Source organism: Tachyglossus aculeatus, chromosome 10, assembly GCF_015852505.1.
Source record: "Tachyglossus aculeatus isolate mTacAcu1 chromosome 10, mTacAcu1.pri, whole genome shotgun sequence".
NCBI classification, from domain to species: Eukaryota; Metazoa; Chordata; class Mammalia; order Monotremata; family Tachyglossidae; genus Tachyglossus; species Tachyglossus aculeatus.
The window spans coordinates 55,551,176-55,562,927 of NC_052075.1; the positions used below are offsets into that span (position 1 = coordinate 55,551,176).

Consider the following 11,752-nt stretch of genomic DNA (forward strand, 5'->3'; position numbering starts at 1 on the left):
GGAGAGATGCGGGCAGGAAAAGTGAGAAGGAAGGGAGAGGTGGGGAGATGTGGGGGAGAGGAAGATGGAGGGAGGAAGGGAGAGGGAGAGATGGAGTAGGAGAGAGAGGTAGGGGGAGGGAGAGATGGGCAGAAAGGGAGAGATGGGGAGGAAGAGATTTGGGGACGGGAAAGATGGGGAGGGAGATGTAGGGGGAGGAATGGAGATGGGGGAGGAAAGGAGAGATGGGAGAGATGTGGGCAGGAAAAGTGAGAAGGAAGGGAGAGGTGGGGAGATGTGGGGGAGAGAAAGATGGAGGGAGGAAGGGAGGGAAAGATGGAGTAGGAGAGAGAGGTCGGGGGGGGGAGAGGAGACGGGGCAGAAAGGGAGAGATGGGGGATGGGAAAGATGGGGAGGGAGATGTAGGGGGAGAATGGAGATGGGGGAGGAAAGGAGAGATGGGGAGAGGGAAAGATGGAGGAGGAAGGGAAAGATGGGGAGGAAGGAGAGAAGATGGGGAGTGTGAGAGAGGGATGAGGGAGATGGGATGATGAGAGGAGACAAGGGGGAATGGGAGTGGAAGCATCTCTCGGGGGACTTCCAGTCTCCGGCACAAAAGGGCTATACTCCTAGGGATCATCTGGGCCAGGCCCCTGCCTTAAGGCAGGTGAATGTCCCTTTTGTTTTTCCCCTAGGGACTGTTCTGAGGCTTCCTCGGCCTGCCCCCCCACCTGCCCCCCCACCGGCCCCAGAGGAACAGAAGTTCCTCCCTTGGTTTACCCTGACTTCAGCCTGATTTAAGCTGTGTTTGGGGGTTGGTGAGGGGGGCCGGCACCGGGCAGGATCCTCGAAGGCTCTGGTCTCCCCTTCTCCATCTCCACCCTGCCCTGAGCCCCCCTCTGACACCAGCCCCGGGTTGTGGGGGGAAGGCCGCGGCACCCCAAGAAGGGTGTGAGGGGAGGCCGGCCTGAGGCCATTGTGGAACAGGCAGGGTCAGAGGAGGGGTTGGCAGGCAGGGAGGAAATGGGGTCTCCAGCCTGACAGGAGAGGCACACAAAGGACACCTCCCACCAGCCTCTGGCCCCCATCCGGAGCAGGACCCCGATCCCGCCCGCCGCCCACTCACGTCCTCGAGGAGCCGTCCTTCCACCCGCAGCTCCCAGGAGGCCACGGTCCCTTCCCCGTCCTCCGCGTCCGACTTGGCCGGGTTGAAGGTGTTGGAAATGAAAATGCGTAGTTGCGTTTTTGCTGGGGGGGGAGAGGGGGTCGTCGTTAAAGGGCTCCGGTGGGGACCCCCAGGCCAGGAGCGGCCGGTCTCCACCGGGACCCTCGGAGGGGAGCCCCGGGTGGGGGCGGCGGGTACCTTGATGGGCCGCTTCAGGGCCTCCTGGATGTCCAGCCGTTTCCTCATGATGGTCTGGTCCAGTTTGCGCTCGAAGGCAACAGGTCCATGTAGGCCTGGGACTCTGGGACCAACTCCCGGATCTGCGGGGGCAGCGGCGCTCGCTCACTCACTCAGTCCTATTTACTGAGTGCCTACTGCACGCGAGCGCTGTACTAAGCGCTTGGGAGAGGACAATACAACAATATAAACAGACTCCCTGTCCACAACAAGCTTACAGTCTAGAAGGGGAGACGGACATTAATATAAATAAAGCGGGGGACAGCGGGCCGGGAGGCGGAACTTTCTGGGAGACTCAGCGGGAGGGTCCATGAGGGGACGTCGAGGCCATCTCATCCCGGACCTGAGTCCCTCTCCCCGCAAGCTAAACCCTTCTGTCCTAAAAATACTTCAGGGACGGGGGCGTTCCAGAACCTCCCCAGAACACCCTCCTGCGACCCGGCAAGACTGGGGGGTGGTGGGGGGTGTCCTTCCTCGGGTCTACACTGAACCTCGCCTCAGTTCCCACATCTGTAAAATGGGAATTAAGACTATCAGCCTGATGTGGGACAGGGCCTGTGTCCAACCTCAATCAATCAATCAATCAATTGTATTTATTGAGCGCTTACTGTGTGCAGAGCACTGTACTAAGTGCTTGGGAAGTCCACGTTGGCAACATCTAGAGACGGTCCCTACCCAACAGTGGGCTCACAGTCTACAAGGGGGAGACAGAGAACAGAACCAAACATACTAACAAAATAAAATAAATAGAATAGATATGTACAGGTAAAATAAATAGAGTAATAAATATGTACAAACATATATACAGGTGCTGTGGGGAAGGGAAGGGGGTAAGATGGAGGGGATGGAGACGGGGACAAGGGGGAGAGGAAGGAAGGGGCTCAGTCTGGGAAGGCCTCCTGGAGGAGGTGAGCTCTCAGTAGGGCCTTGAAGGGATGAAGAGAGCGAGCTTGGCGGATGGGCAGAGGGAGCTTGTAATAATAATAATAATAATAATAATGATGGCATTTGTTAAGCGTTTACTATGTGCAAAGCACTGTTCTAAGCGCTGGGGGGGGATACAATGTGATCAAGTTGTCCCACGTGGGGCTCACAGTCTTAATCCCCATTTTTACAGATGAGGTGACTGAGGCTCAGAGAAGTTAAGTGACTTGCCCAAGGTCACACAGCAGAGTTGTGGTGGAGCCGGGATTCAAACCCTTGACCCCTGACTCCAAAGCCCGGGCTCTTTCCACTGAGCCACGCTGCTTCTCTATCTTGTACCTATCCAGCGCTTAGTACAGTGCCCCGCACATAATAATAATGATTACTGGGGTATTTGTTAAGCGCTTACTATGTAAGCATACACAGTAAGCGCTTAATTCCATTTAAAAGCAAACAAACAAAGTAAAAAAAACCCCAAACCTCCCCGGCTGCCCCAAATTCATCCAGGGACTCACCCTCTGAGGTAGAATCTTGTCGGCCATCTTCTTCTTCTTTGCACTACGGACACAGGAAATAGCAAATTGAGGGAGGCAGCCCCCAGATGGATGCCCACCCGCAAGGTAGTAATCCTCTCCACTGTGGCGTACACTTTTACTTGTACATATCTATTCTATTTATTTTATTTTGTTAGTATGTTTGGTTTGGTTCTCTGTCTCCCCCTTTTAGACTGTGAGCCCACTGTTGGGTAGGGACTGTCTCTGTATGTTGCCAACTTGGACTTCCCAAGCGCTTAGTCCAGGGCTCTGCACACAGTAAGCGCTCAATAAATACGATTGATGATGATGATGATGATGATGGCATCTGTTAAGCTCTTACTCTATGCCCGAGCACTGTGCTAAACACTGGGAGAGATACAAGGCCATCAGACTCAACACCACCCCCGTCCCACACGGGGCTCACAGTCTAAAGATTTATTTATTTATTTATTTTACTTGTACATATCTATTCTATTTATTTTATTTTGCTAGTATGTTTGGTTTTGTTCTCTGTCTCCCCCTTTTAGACTGGGAGCCCAATGTTGGGTAGGGACTGTCTCTATGTGTTGCCAACTTGGACTTCCCAAGTGCTTAGTCCAGTGCTCTGCACACAGTAAGCGCTCAGTAAATACGATTGATGATGATGATGATGATCTCCACTGTGGCATCTGTTAAGCTCTTACTCTGTGCCCGCGCACTGTGCTAAACACTGGGAGAGATACAAGGCCATCAGACTCGACACCACCCCCGTCCCACGCAGGGCTCACAGTCTAAAGATTTATTTATTTATTCATTTTACTTGTACATATCTATTCTATTTATTTTATTTTGTTAGTACGTTTGGTTTGGTTCTCTGTCTCCCCCTTTTAGACTGTGAGCCCACTGTTGGGTAGGGACTGTCTCTAGATGTTGCCAACTTGTACTTCCCAAGCGCTTAGTACAGTGCTCTGCACACAGTAAGCGCTCAATAAATATGATTGATTGATTCATCCCCATTTTACAGCTGAGGTAACTGAGAAGGAAAGTGCCTTGTCCAAAGTCACCCAATAGATTCATTCACTCAATCATATTTATTGAGAGCTTACTGTGTGCAGGGCACTGTACTGAGCGCTTGGGAGGTACAAATTTGCAACATCAATCAATCATATTTATTGAGCGCTTACTGTGTGCAGAGCACTGGGAAGTACAAGTTGGCAACCTATAGAGACAGTCCCTACCCAACAGTGGGCTCACAGTCTAGAAGGGGGAGACAGAGAACAAAACCAAACATATTAACAAAATAAAATAAATAGAATAGATATGTACAAGTGAAATAAATAAATAAATAGAGTAATAAATCTGTACAAACATATATACATATATACAGGTGCTGCGGGGAAGGGAAGGAGGTAAGATGCGGGGATGGAGAGGGGGACGAGGGGGAGAGGAAGGAAGGGGCTGAGTGTGGGAAGGCCTCCTGGAGGAGGTGAGCTCTCAGTAGGGCCTTGAAGGGAGGAAGACAGCGAGCTTGGCGGAGGGGCAGAGGGATTGGGGGCATTCCAAGCCCGGGGGAGGACGTGGGCTGGGGGTCGACGGCGGGACAGGCGAGAACGAGGCCCGGTGAGGAGATTAGCGGTGGCAGAGGAGCGGAGGGTGCGGGATGGGCTGGACAAGGAGAGAAGGGAGGGGAGGTAGGAGGGGGTGAGGTGATGGACAGCCTTAAAGTCCATGGTGAGGAGTTTCTGCCTGATGCGCAGATTGATTGGTAGCCACTGGAGATTTTTGAGGAGGTACAAGTTTGCAACATATATACAGTAGATGAGTGGCAGAGCTTAGTGCAACGCCCGGCACATAGTAAACTCTCAACAAACACCATCATTCTGAATAAGTTCCCCCTGGACGAGCGATGGGTGGATTCAATCCCCGCTCCGGAGGGCTCATTCATTCATTCATTCATTCATTCACTCGTATTTACTGAGCGCTTACTGTGTGAGCTCTCAACAAACACCATCATTCTGAATAAATTCCCCCAGGGACGAGCGACGGGTGGATTCCCAGACTGAGCCCCTTCCTTCCTCTCCCCCTCGTCCCCCTCTCCATCCCCCCATCTTACCTCCTTCCCTTCCCCACAGCACCTGTATACATGTATATATGTTTGTACAGATGTATTACTCTATTTATTTTACTATGACATATCTATTCTATTTATTTTATTTTGTTAGTATGTTCGGTTTTGTCTCCCCCTTTTACACTGTGAGCCCACTGTTGGGTAGGGACCGTCTCTATAGGTTGCCAATCTGTGCTTCCCAAGCGCTTAGTCCAGTGCCCTGCACACAGTCAGCGCTCAATAAATACGATTGATGATGATGATGATGATTTCTATTCTATTTATTTTATTTTGTTAGTATGTTCGGTTTTGTCTCCCCCTTTTAGACTGTGAGCCCACTGTTGGGTAGGGACTGTCTCTATAGGTTGCCAACTTGGGCTTCCCAAGCGCTTAGTCCAGTGCTCTGCACACAGTCAGCGCTCAATAAATACGATTGATGATGATGATGATGATGATGATGAGCTCTCAACAAACACCATCGTTCTGAATCAATTCCCCTTAGACTGAGCCCCTTCCTTCCTCTCCCCCTCGTCCCCCTCTCCATCCCCCCCATCTTACCTCCTTCCCTTCCCCACAGCACCTGTATACATGTATATATGTTTGTACAGATTTATTACTCTATTTATTTATTTATTTTACTCGTACATATCTATTCTATTTATTTTATTTTGTTAGTATGTTCGGTTTTGTCTCCCCCTTTTAGACTGTGAGCCCACTGTTGGGTAGGGACCGTCTCCATAGGTTGCCAATTTGTGCTTCCCAAGCGCTTAGTCCAGTGCTCTGCACACAGTCAGCGCTCAATAAATACGATTGATGATGATGATGAGCTCTCAACAAACACCATCGTTCTGAATCAATTCCCCTTAGACTGAGCCCCTTCCTTCCTCTCCCCCTCGTCCACCTCTCCATCCCCCTCATCTTACCTCCTTCCCTTCCCCACAGCACCTGCATATCTGTTTGTACATATTTTTTACTCTATTTATTTATTTATTTTATTTGTACGTATCTATTCTATTTATTTTCTTTTGTTAGTATGTCTGGTTTTGTTCTCTGTCTCCCCCTTTTAGACCGTGAGCCCACTGTTGGGTAGGGACTGTCTCCTATTGCCAATGTTGCCAATTGCCAATTTTGCCAATTTCCACTGTTGGGTAGGGACTGTCTCTATGTGTTGCCAACTTGTACTTCCCAAGCGCTTAGTCCAGTGCTCTGCGCACAGTCAGCGCTCAATAAATACGATTGATGATGATGATGACTGTCTCTATAGGTTGCCAATTTGTACTTCCCAAGCGCTTAGTCCAGTGCTCTGCACACAGTCAGCGCTCAATAAATACGACTGATGATGACGATCGATGAATTCCCCCCGGGACGAGCGGTGGGTGGATTCAATCCCGGGTCGCCTTACTTGTGGTTGCGGTTCTGCGCGGCTGCGGCCTGCTGCTGCTGCTGCTGCTGCTGCTGCTGCTGCTGCTGCTGTTGCTGCTGTTGTTGCACCTGTTGGATCTGCTGCGGCGCCGGGCGTTTGCGAGACTGGTCCAGCCCCCCCCTGGGCCAGGCCGGGCCGGACCGAGGGGCTCCCGCCGTAGCCGGGGGGGCCCATGGCCGGGCCCCCAGGGGCCAGGCGGCTGCCCGGCAGCAGCCCGGGGCGCTGCGGAGAGAGGAGGACACCCCCGGGGTGGGGGACGCTTGAAGACGCGGCGGGGCTCGGTGGAAAGACCCCGGGCTTGGGAGTCTATCAATCAATCCATCAATCAATCAATCAATCGTATCTATTGAGCGCTTACTGTGTGCAGAGCACTGGACTAAGCGCTTGGGAAGTCCACGTTGGCAACATCTAGAGCCGGTCCCTACCCGACAGCGGGCTCACAGTCTAAAAGGGGGAGACAAAACCAAACATAGTGCTTACTGGGTGCAGAGCAATCAATCAATCAATCGTATCTATTGAGCGCTTACTGTGTGCAGAGCACTGGGCTAAGCGCTTGGGAAGGACGAGTTGGGAGCCGGTCCCTACCCGACAGCGGGCTCACAGTCTAGAAGGGGGAGACGGACAACAAAACCAAACATACTGGCAAAACAGAATCATCATCAATCGTATTTGTTGAGCGCTTACTATGCGCAGAGCACTGGACTAAGCGAATAGAATAGATATGTACAAGATAAATAGAGTAATAAATATGTACAAACGTATATACATATCGCCTGCCATCAGTTAATCAGAGCTTTTCATTGCGTGATTACTGTGTGCAGAGCGTTGGACTAAGGGTTTAGGAGAGTACAATAAAACAGAAAATTTGACCCGCAGGGCTGCGGTATGCCAGTTCTACGAGTCTGCCTAATAAGAATATACGTTTGTACATATTTATTACTCTATTTATTTATTTATTTATTTTATTTGTACATATCTATTCTATTTATTTTATTTTGTTAGTATGTTTGGTTTTGTTCTCTGTCTCCCCCTTTTAGACTGTGAGCCCACTGCTGGGTAGGGACTGCCAACTTGGACTTCCCAAGCGCTTAGTACAGTGCTCTGCACACAGTAAGCGCTCAATAAATACGATTGATTGATTGACTGTCTCTATATGTTGCCAACTTGGACTTCCCAAGCGCTTAGTACAGTGCTCTGCACTCAGTAAGCGCTCAATAAATACGATTGATTGATTGACTGTCTCGATATGTTGCCAACTTGGACTTCCCAAACGCTTAGTCCAGTGCTCTGCACATAGTAAGCGCTCAATAAATACGATTGATTGATTGATTAATAGAAGGGGGAGACAGAGAACAAAACATATTAACAAAAGAAAATAAATAGAATAGATATGTTCAAGTAAAATAAGTAGAGTAATAAATCCGTACAGACATATATACATCTATACAGGTGCTGTGGGGAAGGGAAGGAGGTAAGGCGGGGGGGATGAGGAGGGGGAGTGGAAGGAGGGGGCTCAGTGTGGGAAGGCCTCCTGGAGGAGGTGAGCTCTCAGAGTCAGAGGTCATGGGTTCTAATTCATTCACTCAATCGTATTTATTGAGCGCTTACTGTGTGCAGAGCACTGGACTAAGCGCTTAGGAAGTCCAAGTTGGCAACATAGAGAGACGGTCCCTACCCAACAGCGGGCTCACAGTCTAGAAGTCTACTTGTTTTGTCAGCTGGGTGACTTTGGGCAAGTCACTTCACTTCTCTGGGCCTCACTTCCCTCATCTGTAAAATGGGGATCAGGACTGTGAGCCCCACGTGGGGCAACCTGATCACCTTGTATCTACCCCAGCGCTTAGAACAGTGTTTGGCACATAGTAAGCGCTTAACAAATACCAAAATTAGAGAAGCAGCGTGGCTCAGTGGAAAGAGCACGGGCTCGGGAGCCAGAGGTCATGGGTTCTAATCCCGGCTCTGCCACTTGTCAGCTGCGTGACCTTGGGCAAGTCACAACTTCTCTGGGCCTCAGTTCCCTCATCTGTCAAATGGGGATGAAGACTGTGAGCCTCACGTGGGACAACCTGATCACCTTGTATCTACCCCAGTGCTTAGAACAGTGCTTGGCACATAGTAAGCGCTTTACAAATACCATCATTACATGTTTAGTTTTGTTGTCCGTCTCCCCCTTCTAGACTGTGAGCCCGTTGTTGGGTAGGGACTGGCTCTATATGTTGCTGACTTGCTTGGTACAGTGCTCTGCACGCAGTAAGCGCTCAATAAATACGATTGAATGAATGAATATGATTATTGGGAGGGAGGTGAGATGTGGGGAGAGGAGACCTCCCAAGTGCTTAGTACAGTGCTCTGCACACAGTAAGCGCTCAATAAATATGATTGAATGAATTGGGGGAAGCAGCGTGGCTCAGTGGAAAGAGCCCGGGCTTTGGAGTCAGAGGTCACGGGTTCAAACCCCGGCTCCTCCACTTGTCCGCTGTGTGACTTTGGGCAAGTCACTTCACTTCTCTGGGCCTCAGTTCCCTCATCTATAAAATGGGGATGAAGACTGTGAGCCCCTCGTGGGACAACCTGATCACCTTGTATCTACCCCAGCGCTTAGAACAGTGCTTTGCACACAGTAAGCACTTAATAAATGTTATTATTATTATTATTATTATTATTCTCTGGGCCTCAGTTCCCTCATCTGTAAAATGGGGATGAAGACTGTGAGCCCCCCGTGGGACCACCTGATCACTTTGTAACCACCCCAGCGCTTAGAACGGTGCTTCGCACATAGTAAGAGCCTAATAAATGCCATCATTATTATTATTGTAACCTCCCCAGCACTCAGAACAATGCTTTGCACATACTAAGCGCTTAATACATGCCATTATTATTATTATTGTAACCTGCCCAGCGCTTAGAACAGTGCTTGGCACACATGCCATCATCCTCATTATTCTTGAAACCTCCCCAGCGCTTAGAACAGTGCTTGGCACATAGTAACGCGCTGAATAAATGCCGTCGTTATTAGTATTAACCGTCCGCCCTCGCCGCGGATAATCCGCCCTTCCCCGCGGTTAATCCGATCTCCGCGAGGGGCCGAAAGCTGGCCTTGATCTTTTAGACTGTGAGCCCACTGTTGGGTAGGGACTGTCTCTCTATGTTGCCAACTTGGACTTCCCAAGCGCTTAGTCCAGTGCTCTGCACGCAGTAAGCGCTCAATAAATCACCGTGGCTCAGTGGAGAAGAGCCCGGGCTTTGGAGTCAGAGGTCATGGGTTTGAATCCCGGCTCCGCCACAAGGCACTTCACTTCTCTGGGCCTCAGTTACCACATCTGTAAAATGGGGATTAAGACTGTGAGCCCCCCGTGGGACAACCTGATCACCCTGTATCCCCCCCCCCCCCAGCGTTTAGAACAGTGCTTGGCACATAGTAAACGCTTAACAAATGCCAACTAGTATTATTATTATGTCTGCTGCGTGACCTTGGGCAAGTCACTTCACTTCTCTGAGCCTCAGTCACCTCATCTGGAAAATGGGGATGAAGACTGGGAGCCCCATGGGGGACAACTTGATCACCTTGTATCCCCCCCAGCGCTTAGAACAGTGCTTGGCACATAGTAAGCGCTTAACAAATGCCAACTAGTATTATTATTATGTCTGCTGCGTGACCTTGGGCAAGTCACTTCACTTCTCTGAGCCTCAGTCACCTCATCTGGAAAATGGGGATGAAGACTGGGAGCCCCATGTGGGACAACTTGATCACCTTGTATCCCCCCCAGCGCTTAGAACAGTGCTTGGCACATAGTAAGCGCTTAACAAATGCCAACTATTATTATTATTATGTCTGCTGCGTGACCTTGGGCAAGTCACTTCACTTCTCTGAGCCTCAGTCACCTCATCTGGAAAATGGGGATGAAGACTGGGAGCCCCACGTGGAACAACCAGATCACCTTGTATCTACCCCAGCGCTTAGAACAATGCTTGGCACATAGTAAGCGCTTAACAAATGCCAATTAGCATTATTATTATTATTATGTCTGCTGCGTGACCTTGGGCAAATCACTTCACTTCTCTGAGCCTCAGTCACCTCATCTGGAAAATGGGGATGAAGACTGGGAGCCCCCTGTGGGACAACCTGATCACCTTGGATCCCCCCCAGCGCTTAGAACAGTGCTCCGCACATAGTAAGCGCTTAACAAATGCCAATTAGTATTATTATTATTATTATGTCTGCTGCGTGACCTTGGGCAAGTCACTTCACTTCTCTGAGCCTCAGTCACCTCATCTGGAAAATGGGGATGAAGACTGGGAGCCCCCTGTGGGACAACCTGATCACCTTGTATCCTCCCCAGCGCTTAGAACAGTGCTCCGCACATAGTAAGCGCTTAACAAATGCCATTATTATTATTATTATTATAAGAAGAAATACGATTGATTGATTGATCGGGGGCGGGGGGGGAGCGCGCCCCCTCCCGGCCAGGCCCGGTAGGGCCACGCCCCCTTACGCAAGCGACACCCCATACGTAAGCCACGCCCCCTCGCGTTGGCAGCACCTCGTACGTAAGCCACGCCCCACACGCAAGCGACACCCCGTACGTAAGCCACGCCCCCGTACGTAAGCAGCACCCCTGTACGTAAGCCACGCCCCGTACGCAAGCGACACCCCCGCACGTAAGCAGCACGCCGTACGTAAGCCACGCCCCTTATGCAAGCAACACCCCGTACGTAAAGCCACGCCCCCGTACGTAAGCAACACCCCGTGCGTAAGCCACGCCCCATCCATCCATCCATCCCTCCCTCCCTCCCTCCGTCCCCCCCCCCACGTCGTGTGTCGCTCCTCCCCCATCCCCCCCGAGCGCTCGTCCGGGCACCGCCCCCGTCCCGAAGCTGCTCACCGGATAAGCGGCGCCGGGCATCGGGGAGCGGTAGAGCCCCTGTCCGGGGGCCGGGCCCATCCGCACCGGGGTCCCGCCCGGGCCCAGCGCCCCCGCCGCCGCCGCCCCGCCGCCCCCGCTCGGAGCCACCGACTGGAAACCCGCCCGGGCCGCCATCTTCTCCCCCGCCCCCCCACCAACCCCCCGGGCCGCCGCCGCCGCCGCGGCCGCACAAAGAACCGGATCCGGAACTCCCCCCGCCTCTAATCTCCCCCCCCCCTCCCTCCCGCACCCCCGCCTCGGCCGGCGCGGGGCGGGCGGGAGGAGGCGAGACGGCGGGCTAGATGGGCCACGCCTCCTTCCGGTCTTCGGGGAGCGGGAGGGGGGGGAAGCCACCGAGGACGGCGCGGGGCAGAGCGGCCCCGAGGCGGCGCCCCCACGGGGCGGGAGGAGGGAAGCGCCGCCGCCTCCGCAGCGGAGGTCAACGGAGGCCGCCGGATCATTCATTCATTCACTCCTATTTCATTCATTCAATCGTAT

At 51.9% G+C, this 11,752-nt stretch overlaps 1 protein-coding gene across 1 annotated transcript in view; it reads right to left on the reverse strand.

Annotated features, from left to right (window-relative positions):
- SMARCD1 (SWI/SNF related, matrix associated, actin dependent regulator of chromatin, subfamily d, member 1) overlaps positions 1-11,389 on the reverse strand; it is an 18,026-nt gene extending 6,637 nt beyond the window's left edge. Inside the window, 4 exon segments of the mRNA XM_038753179.1 lie at positions 2,821-2,863; positions 6,330-6,469; positions 6,471-6,572; positions 11,234-11,389. Coding sequence (XP_038609107.1) covers positions 2,821-2,863; positions 6,330-6,469; positions 6,471-6,572; positions 11,234-11,389 — 441 coding nt within the window.
- Between the last annotated feature and the right edge of the window lie 363 nt (positions 11,390-11,752).